The sequence below is a fragment of the Pteropus alecto genome, unplaced genomic scaffold, assembly GCF_000325575.1.
Source record: "Pteropus alecto unplaced genomic scaffold, ASM32557v1 scaffold143, whole genome shotgun sequence".
Lineage (NCBI taxonomy): Eukaryota > Metazoa > Chordata > Mammalia > Chiroptera > Pteropodidae > Pteropus > Pteropus alecto.
The window spans coordinates 4,549,158-4,558,792 of NW_006434828.1; the positions used below are offsets into that span (position 1 = coordinate 4,549,158).

At 55.9% G+C, this 9,635-nt stretch overlaps 1 protein-coding gene across 7 annotated transcripts in view; it reads left to right on the forward strand.

Moving 5' to 3' along the window:
- Positions 1-9,635, forward strand: part of FARP2 (FERM, ARH/RhoGEF and pleckstrin domain protein 2) — a 69,969-nt gene that overhangs the window by 36,632 nt on the left and 23,702 nt on the right. For all 7 annotated transcript variants that reach the window (XM_025045444.1, XM_025045446.1, XM_025045447.1 and 4 more), the window contains exons 8-12: positions 1,480-1,575; positions 3,026-3,189; positions 3,515-3,583; positions 4,089-4,146; positions 5,741-5,993. In XM_025045444.1, coding sequence (XP_024901212.1) covers positions 1,480-1,575; positions 3,026-3,189; positions 3,515-3,583; positions 4,089-4,146; positions 5,741-5,993 — 640 coding nt within the window. The remainder of the gene's footprint in view (positions 1-1,479; positions 1,576-3,025; positions 3,190-3,514; positions 3,584-4,088; positions 4,147-5,740; positions 5,994-9,635) is intronic.

Consider the following 9,635-nt stretch of genomic DNA (forward strand, 5'->3'; position numbering starts at 1 on the left):
TGACGAGCTCTGGTCCCTCTCTGTCTGGGCTCCCTCCCGGCCACTGTGCATAAATGGGCGCGGTGTGGTCTCTGTGCCTGGCTTCTTCCCTGTTCTCAGCTGGTCCGCACTGTGCGTGTCGGCGCCCCTTCCGTTTGGGGCTGATGTTTAGTCTCTGAAGGGAGAACATCCCTCACCTGCCGCCCCCATCTCGAGTGTGCAGGGAAGAGGTGAGAACGGAGACGCCAGGACGTGTTCCACGCACTTACATGTTGTGCTGGAAGCAGTTCAAGCTCACGGAAAAGTGACAAATACGGAACAAAGAGCTCCTTTGCTGAGACCCTCCCCTGGTCCGCCCGGGGCCCCCCAGCTGCCCAGTCCCGTTCACTGCAGAGCGTCCCATCTCAGCCGAACACCTGCCCAGCCATTCTGTGTCTTGTCTCTGCAGTCCGGAACTTTCTCCCTCCTCCCTGATTCTTGTGGCCTTGGTGTTCTGAAAGATCGCAGGCTGCTCATCTGGTACTGACCCTGCCGAGGGTCACACCCTCAGTCGAGCTGCTCGGGTGGGTAAATCACAGAGGTCGTGATGTGCCTGGTGTGGCCCATGCCGTGGCCCATGGCGCGGCCTCTGTCCCATTGCGGGTAGTAGTACCGATCACTTGGGCAGATGGGTGCAGAGTTGCTTTTTATCCTTTGCAATTACTAAATGTTCTGTGGAGAGATCTTTGAAACTGCCTCATCCCACCGCCTCCTGGTTGGGTTGCTGCGAAGGTTCCAAATGAAGACTGTGAGTTCCACTCTGTGCTCCTGGAAGGGCTTCTCCCGGTTCATCTAGTTCCTTTACGTCGCTGTGGACCCATGGAATCGTTCTATAATCACGTTACACTTCAAATTATAGTTTCAGTTATAATCTGACACTTAACGATGTTATCATTATCTAGTTTGATCTTTAAATTCTCCCACATTTAGCCACTGGGAGTCCCTTCAAGCTCCTGTCTCCTTGTGGCATGTCCCCATCATTCACTTTCTTACACGACAAGATAGTCCAGGTTCTTTCTGTGCTTTGCATGCGTCACTGTGGAAGAGCAAAGGGCCCTTGTCAGCGTAGGCGGTGTTGAGACACGCAGACCCATGGCCAGGGCGAGCCCACGTCGTTCGTTCCGGTTCGGCACCCAGGGCCCGAGCAGCCCTGCCTGGCCATAGCCGCGGCCCCCTCCCGACCCCCCTCCTTGCAGAGCGGGCTTCAGGAGAGTTTAATATTAACATTGATGAAAATACTTCGTGGTAAAGCCGTGTCAAAGAAATCGCGTTATCTTTCTAAAACGGGCGGATTAGCATGTGGCATGGACACTCCAGTGCAGTCGTCCCGGGTGTGATTGTGAAACACGGGGCTGCCGGGCAGCCGGGCAGGGGCGCGCTGCACCCCCTCCCGTGCGGGAAAGCGGTGGGGGGCCGCGTCCGGGCCTCAGACTGCTGCCAAGTGTCCGTCTTGAATTTCAGAGCACCGCCAAAATCAACACGTTCAACTGGTCCCGGGTCCGTAAACTCAGCTTCAAGAGGAAAAGATTTCTTATCAAACTGCACCCAGAGGTCCACGTGAGTATGATTTCGAGGGCCCGTGGTGAGGAGGACGCGTCCCGCTCCGGTGCCAGTAGTGTGGCTGCGGTGCGGGTCCTGGCAGCGTGTGGCGGGTGATACGCACGTCGCCCAAGGGCAGGGTCCGGTCGGGATCCGGCAGGGCGGTTGTCACCCTGCCCGCGGTCCCCGCACGAGGGCGCAGCCACGCGGGGGCCTGAGAACGCGCCTGTCCAACCAGCCCCCAGGGCTGCCGAGGCCACTGGCCCACTGCGGCCGGTCTGCCCGCCAGCCAGGGCGGCTACAGAGCGCCGTCGGCGGGGACCCACCGCCTGCCGAAGGAGCCCCTCGCCCCCCAGTATCTGGCTTACACATCAGCTCTCTAATAGCTCTAATTGAAGGAGCCTTGATTTTCAGAAAGTAAATATTCTTTTCTTTTGAGATTATCAGTCAGTAAACTAACAATTGCATATGAATTTATTAAAGGCAATGGAAAAAAGTATCTATACAATCTCATAGTCGGGAAAATCCAGTGCTTCATACTATCTAAAGAGGTTGAGATTGTCACATTCCAACGTACAAAGGAAGTTGGAAATAAGACGCAGATTAGCTGGGTCTCCCCCCACTGCGAGGTGGGAGGTGTCGGAGAGAGCCCCGGCCAGTCCGGAGGAGGGGCCTGTACCCAGGGCTTCCGTCAAGCACCAGGCTCCCTCGCTGCTGCAGTGGGCGGCCCGACAGGGGGCTTCACTGTTTATTGTTCAGATGTCTCTGTAGATGAAGAAGTGTAAGGAATGCCAAAAACATACACAAAATGGAAGTAAAAGGTTGCTTTTTCTTTTTTCTGTAAGTAAAAAAGTGTTTCCAGCAGTCACCCCGTGGGAGAGGGAGCGCAGAGAGTTCCCGCTCAGGGCACTGAAGCGGGAGGGACAGGAGTAGCCCGGGGCCTCAGCATCCGAGCTGTGCCTGGAACAGCACTGGGCAAGGCTACCTTTTATGTCACCAAGCACTTTCCCAGCAGGAGTTAAAGTTTTATCACCTTTCGGGAATGTCTACCATGGGGTTGAAGCTGCATTGTTCCTGAGCTCAGTGTGACATCTCTGGGGATTTATTCTAAGGAGTAATCCTGAGAGAATGTAGTGGCCTGGAAAACTGCCACGCCCCACGGGAGAACGGCTCAGCGACAGGCGAGAATGTTGGCTGGTGGGGAAGGGCAGAGGGGCTTCCGAGTGCCAGCTGTGCGGCTGTAGCGGCTGCACTTCTCTGGGGATTTCACAGTGGGTATGGGTGCACAGACACAGACACAGACACTGTGTTTTTCTTCTCGTGAATGTAAATGGAACCAGAAGTCTATATAAACAATTTTCAGGAAAAAAGTCTTCCTAATTTCTGACTTTGGAATAGCCTGTTGTCTACACTGCTTCCTAAATGTTATTCTTGAATTAGTCGCTTGAACCTTTGTGTTTGTTTCTAGGGACCTTACCAGGACACACTGGAATTCTTGTTGGGCAGTAGAGATGAATGTAAGAACTTCTGGAAGATCTGTGTGGAGTATCACACCTTCTTTAGGCTTTTTGACCAACCTAAGCCGAAAGCCAAAGCCGTCTTCTTCAGCAGGGGCTCGTCCTTCAGATACAGGTGGGACAGGGCCACGCCGGACGCTGACTGCTTGGTGCGGCTGAGGACAGAAATAGTCTAGTCGGGAAAAAGCATTGTCAGACATGTCGGAGGAGGACACAGAAGGCAGCCACTGTGAAACAGGAGACAGCACGTCAAATAAATAGTGGGGAAAACCGGCTTAAAAGCTTCGTTTAGAAAATTGTTCGCCTCACCACAGAGCGTAGCTTTAAATGCGCCGTAAAGTCATAATGGGAGGGCGAGACGTACTGGCCTTGGCCTTCGTGAAGTAATGCTGTGGATTGCTGTGGATTCTTTTCTTTAAACCCTGAACCTTTATTGACAGTGGAAGAACTCAGAAGCAGCTCGTAGATCACGTCAAAGACGGTGGGATGAGGAGGGTTCCATATGAGAGGTGAGCTCCATGGTCGTCGTGATGTAAAGCGCACGCTTTCGGATGTGGTATTTTAAGTATTTTTAACCATTATTGGAATAAAACTCATTTCAAATACATAAACATGTATTTTGACACTTGAGTTGTTTATTTTTTTAAGATGATGGATTCGTGATATCTTTATACAGGTACAGATATTACTTTTAGCTTGTAGTCTGTATAGCTCAGCTCATATGTAATGTTTTTACATAGTTTGGTAAACTCTGAATCTGAAAATTCACACTGTTTCTTTGCATGTGGAATTGTTCCTTCAGTGGGAAGACAGTTTTACCTCTTCTGGGATATTTATTTTTCATTCAAATCCTTGTCTTCTGTTATCCTGCCCATTTCTAGTGAGGTGCCGTACGGCCTGTCATCAGAGCCTGGGCTGCGTTTTTGTAGGCACACGGGCACGGCAGGGGCTGCTTTAAAACCCGGGAACAGGAGAGGAGGGCTTGCTGGCTCACAGTTTGTTCTCTGTTCACAGAAGACACAGCAGGACTCAGATGTCCGCCCGTGCCCTGACCACGGACTTGCCAAAGCAGGTTAGTCCTCGTGGCTAGAACGTACGCAGTACGTTATTTTAGAAAATAATTTGGCGATGTTTTAACAAGAGTCGTAAAATTAGTTGTGTCGTATACACAGCAGTTCCAGTCCTGGGACTCTGTCTGCAGAAAGGAGTCCTAAGTAAAGACAAAGTTTCGTGTGCTGGTGGGCAGCACAGTGGGACCCTAGGAACCGGAGTCCCCGACAGCCATGTCTGTGCGGCGGTCCGTTTGACGGACTGCTCTAGAGCCATGAAACTTGTTTTAGAAGACTAGTGTGACCATATGCTGATACTTGAAAGCAGCAGGCTGCAAAGCGGCCTACGTAATATGATCCTCATTTTTATTTAAGACAAATAGATGCACGGAGGAAAAGGGCAGGAGGAGTAAGCGGCACCGTGGCACACACCGTCTCAGCGATGCGATCAGTTTACTATTTATAATTTTTTATGTCTGCCCATTGTTAATTGTTGACAGTTTGTCATTTATACTGTTAAAGTATTTCCAGAAGCTGAACATGTACTGCATTAAAGCTATGTGTCCCACTTTTTTAATTGAGCCTTTTAAATAAAAACATTTCTTAACTTTTCTAGGTATGTTTCCTATTTAGGCATGACTTCTTAGATCAGTTGAAATTAATAATTTCTTTTTACTTTTTAACAAAGTTCAGATTTATGAATAGTATAAAATAGTACAAATTATCTAAAACTAACATTTAAGTTTTTAGTTCTCTGATATTGTCTTTTAAAAGCAACAAGAGGATATTGAATATGGTTGAATGATCAAGAAAAAGTGATGTTATTAACATGCGGAAACAGCTCGCCCTGCTTCTACACGGTGGTGGCCGTGCCCCCGCCACGGCCTCGGCCTGTGAGGGGCTGCGGCACACGAGCACCCTTTGTGACGCATGTGCCACACGGTACAGGGCTTTCTGGAGGCACGCCTGGGTCTCAGTGACGCGTGAGACGTGGCATAGGCAGTAGGGAGGACTCACTTCGTGCCTGTGTGTGGGGCCGTGAGCGAGGACACGGGCAGGGGGCCCGAGGGGCAGCGAGTGCAGCATGGCCGCTTGGCCTCTCTGGCCACTGCCCCTCCGGGATTCCCTCCCGCTCCGGAGCTGGAGCCGCACAGGCAGGGACACACGCACAGTCTTCTTCGCTGAGGTGGACGCACCGACGCGCGCCCCCGCTGGCGCTGACCTTCTGACCGCTGTCCGTGCTGTGCTGTAGGGTCTCGTGTGCTGACAGGAACGGCTTGAGGCCTGTCTAACTCTCTTTCCCCGTGAGGAAATGATGAAAACCCAAATACAGCCTCGCGCGGTGGGCGGGGGACGCGCGCGCCAGTTGTCAGCGGGGGAGGTCTCTGTGCTGTTGACGCTCACGCACGTGGGGTGGTGACCCGTGTGGGGCCGTGTGCGGCCGGGGCCCTTCTGCAGCGCGTCCCTCCCCGGCCCCCCGCTCCGAGTGGGGCGAGTCCGGGCAGCCGCGTGTGGATGTGCCGACTAGGGCCTCGTTAGCTTTGCAACCTTCCGAAGGAAATCTGTTAAGTTTTTCTTTTTCTCTTCTGTTTTGCATTTCTTCACTGTGATACCCAGAGCGTCTCCTTCACCGAGGGTGTGACGACAGCCGTGTCCCCATCTTCAGCAGATGCCTCCGTCTATTCGGCCCCTCCATCCCCGCTGGCCCCTGCCAGCCCACCCAGTTTCGAGGACAGTGGCAGCTCCCCAACGGAGCCCCAGGCTCCCCGCTTCCAGAGGCCCGCGGCAGAGCGGGGCGGCCGAGCGCTGGAAGGCCTCGACACAGGACAGGCACCGCCCCGCGGGCACCCTGCGCTCCAGCCTCGTCAAGGTGCTGGGTCCAGTCGCGCCGTGAGGGGTCGTAGCCCCACGGGCCTAGGTGCAGTGGGGGCCGGCGGGGGGCGCAGAGCCCCTGGGGAAGACGACCATGGGGAGCACGACTTGGCCACGGGCTCCTGCCTCTCCAGGGGGACACGCCCGGGTGGCCGGCCGGGCGGGGGAGGCACCCCTGTTTTCACATTGACAAACGCCCAGCTGCAGGTGTCTGAGGAGTTCATAGATGACGACCCGGCAGACATCTCTTTCTTTGCCGGAGGCTCTGAGGCGTTTTCCTTCCCGTATGGCGGCGTGGCCCCTTTGCGTGCTCGCCCAGGCTCTGCCCTGTGCAGTCCAGATGGGTACTCCCCTGGGGCAGCGCCCGTGGACGCAGGGCAAGGCTTCACGTTTGAGGGAGACGGTGGCTTTGGGGGTGACATGCACCCCTCAGACACCTCGGAGCTGTTCGAGGTGAAAGCACAAGCCAGCCTGATGCAGAGCCTGCTGAGCCCGTCCGGGAGCAGCTCCATCAGCAACCTCCCGCTGCACGGCTGCTCGGCGCACACGCCCAGCTCCGCCGGCCGCTCGGAGGCCAGCTCCCTGGCCAACTTCCCAGCCCACTCAGTGCGCTCCGAGGCTAGCTCGGCCTTCCAGTTCTCTGACATCATCGACCAGTTAGAGCAGCTCAGCTACCCCCCCACGGCGGCCGAGGACTCCAGCAGCGCCGACACGGACTCCTGGGGCTCCGAGGCCCCCATAGACACGAGCCTCTATTTCAGCACCCCTTTCGCACAGACCAGTGGGGAGAGAGTGATTTTCGATTTGCAGAACAATGTAAAGAGTTGGAGTCCAGGAGAGCAGATAGACCAAAACCTGTCTTGACCACTCGCAGCTCCTCTGCAGGGACCCTCCACCTGCTCTGTGCCCTGAGGGCGCAGGTCGTTGGCTTTCAGTGTCCATGGCTAGGGCTTCTTTCTTTTCCTAATTCTCTGATCGCTTATTCTTTTGAATGTCACAGATGAAAACTTCCACTGTGAATGGTGTTTAAGACTATGCAGCAAGTTGGGGATGGATGAGTATTTCCAGCTCCTCCTCCCGGAGCTGGGCAGTGAGTCTGCAGCTTTGTGTTTCTGGTGTGCGCTCTGATGCAGCCGGAAGCCGGTGCTGCCCATCGTGAGCATAACGGCTTTGTTGGAGGCCCTCGGGACGCGTGCCGTCTGCCTCTGGTGCTGCGGTCTGAGACGAGGCACGCTGCTGAGATTAGCTAGGGTGGAGGCTCTGCTTGCCCTGTCCAGCCAGGGCTCAAAGTCTCGAGGGAGCCGAGCCCTGGGAACAACAGTGGAGGCTGCAGCCTCTGCGTGCTGGTCTGTGGCTGCGCCCGGCGGGGTCCCTGGGTGTCCCAGGGTTCCTCAGTGCCAAAGGCGTCGTCCCTTTAATAACTTAGACCCAGACATAGTGCTATGTGTAGATGCTGGGCTTGGAGAGGTATTGGTTTAAAAGGCAGTTGAACTGTCTTCTGTGCGGTGTACTTGGGGCGTGATAGGTGTGTGGTTGCAGAGAAAGCGGAACCAGGGAGCCGTGCCTTGGACTGATGGAGTGGACCGTTCGCTAGAAGGAATAATCATCCAGAAAGCCGCCGACACCGAGGGGACCCCTCCCTGTGGGGCAGGGGCATTTCTCTACGCGCTGTGACCCACTGTCTCTGGCCGCTGCCCGCGGTGCTGTGGTCGGCACCCGTGTGCCGGGCGGGGCCAGTGCCCAGAGCACGGAGGGACGTGTCCATCTGCGGACTTCGGAGAGAAGCCACTGGCACGCGGCGCGGCAGCAGTCCCAGACGGACACTGCCGAGTTCGTCCGGTCCACAGGCTGGGCTTTGTCTTTGGAGTGTGTTTTCCATCCCTCTGGCACTAGTTAGTAGAGCAACGCCACGTTTAAATGAGTTTTTCCCTGATGTCCTGTGCGGCTCTGAGCCTCCCGCCAGTGCTCCGGTACGAGGCTGCTTGCTGCAGCCACACTGTGCGCCCAGGACTCGACGCCCCTACGACTCCGGCGAGGGTCGGTCTCTCATGGGTGCTGATCTGATGCCAGTGTTGGGGGAGGTGCATGTGGCTAGTCATCTCCTGTTTTCGTGGCTTCGGCCCCAGCTGGCCGTGGTGGCCGGCCCGGTGCCCGGCGGGTACCACTGTTACTTGCCCCGCCCTCACTCTACAGGCCACCTCTCTAGTGATGGAGGCGCTGGGCAGGGTTCTGAGTTGGCAGACTGACCTCCGAAGAGATTATGTGACTGGGCTGGTAAACGGGGTGCTGTTAGGACTCACTGATTAGAACAGTGTGTTTGGGACGTTGTTTTCCCTTTGTGTCACTGAGAAAGCGACCGGATTGGTGTGGCGGAGAGCTTTTCCTGGGCCTAGCTGCCCCGTGCCCCCCACCACCACCACATCCGTTGTCCCTAGTGGTGCTCCAAACCAACCAAGCTGTCTTTTTTTTTAGGGGGACCCTCCCTAGTGTCTGGGCAGCAGGTCAGAGGTGGTGGCTGATGCCTGTCACGCTCTCGTCCTGCGGATTCTAAAGGAATTCTGTTCCGACGTCTTCCTAGGCCTTCGCATGAGAGCGGGGTGTTTCTGTTTCTTCAGCGAAACTTTATTTTGGGGAGGTGAATTTTTAGCTTGTTGTTCAGAAAGTTTTCAGAGTATACAAAAGTGGAAAGGGGTAGAGCGAACGAGCCCGTGTCCCCACTCAGCGTCCCCCACGTCGCCCACCAGCCCTTTTCCTTCACGTTTTGCGCTGTGGCATTTCAGAGCGGGTGCCTGGCACACCAGCGGCGTTCCCAGACTCTCTACGTGTCTGAGACGTGAGGACGCCGCCGCGTGTAGCCCCACACAGACGTCACGCAGTGTCGGCGTCCCCGGCGCCGTCACATGCCGAGGACACTCTGAAGCTGCCTGGCCGTCCAAAGTGCCTGTCACCGATTGATTTGTTCAAGTCGAAATCCAAAGACCAGCTGCTGGCCGCGTGTGGCCAGTAGCGCCTAAGTCTCTGTCACTTAGAAGCCCCCCACTGTGCCAGTGACTTGGGGAAGAAGCTAGTGGTCCTGCCTCATGTCCCACAGTCTGGCCAGCCTATGCCGTCGTCTGCCTGCCCCTCAGGCCCCTGCGGCAGGCTGGACCTGGAGCCGTGCTGACCACTCGCCCCTCACTCACACTAGCCACCGTCCCACAGCCCACGCGGCCGGCGCCTCCGTGGGGCAGCATGTAGGACGACACAGCTGCAGAGCAAGCCGGCGCCCCAGCCATTTTGTGGGCGCTGCTGGGGAAGGCGCCACGTGCAGGTTCAGCTTTCTGGGGAGACCTGGAGACGTTTCTGACAGGGTTCCCTCCCCAGAGCGGCGGTGATAGTTCGAGTTCACGGCTCTTCCTTCACAGCAACAGCGTGTGTTTAAGAGCCAGCCGTAGCTTTTGTGGAGTCACTGCTCAGGGTGCCCCCTGCACTTCCGAGTGGGCTGTGACCCCATCCAGAAGGAGTTCTTTGGGATGCACGGGGACGTGAGCCCAAGGGCCGCGGGGGCCTGCTCGCGTCTCTGCTGCCGGTGGCAGGTGGCTTACGCAGTGACGCCGTTCCCCGTACCAGGAGGTCGCTGTAGTAGGTGTTCACACGTCCA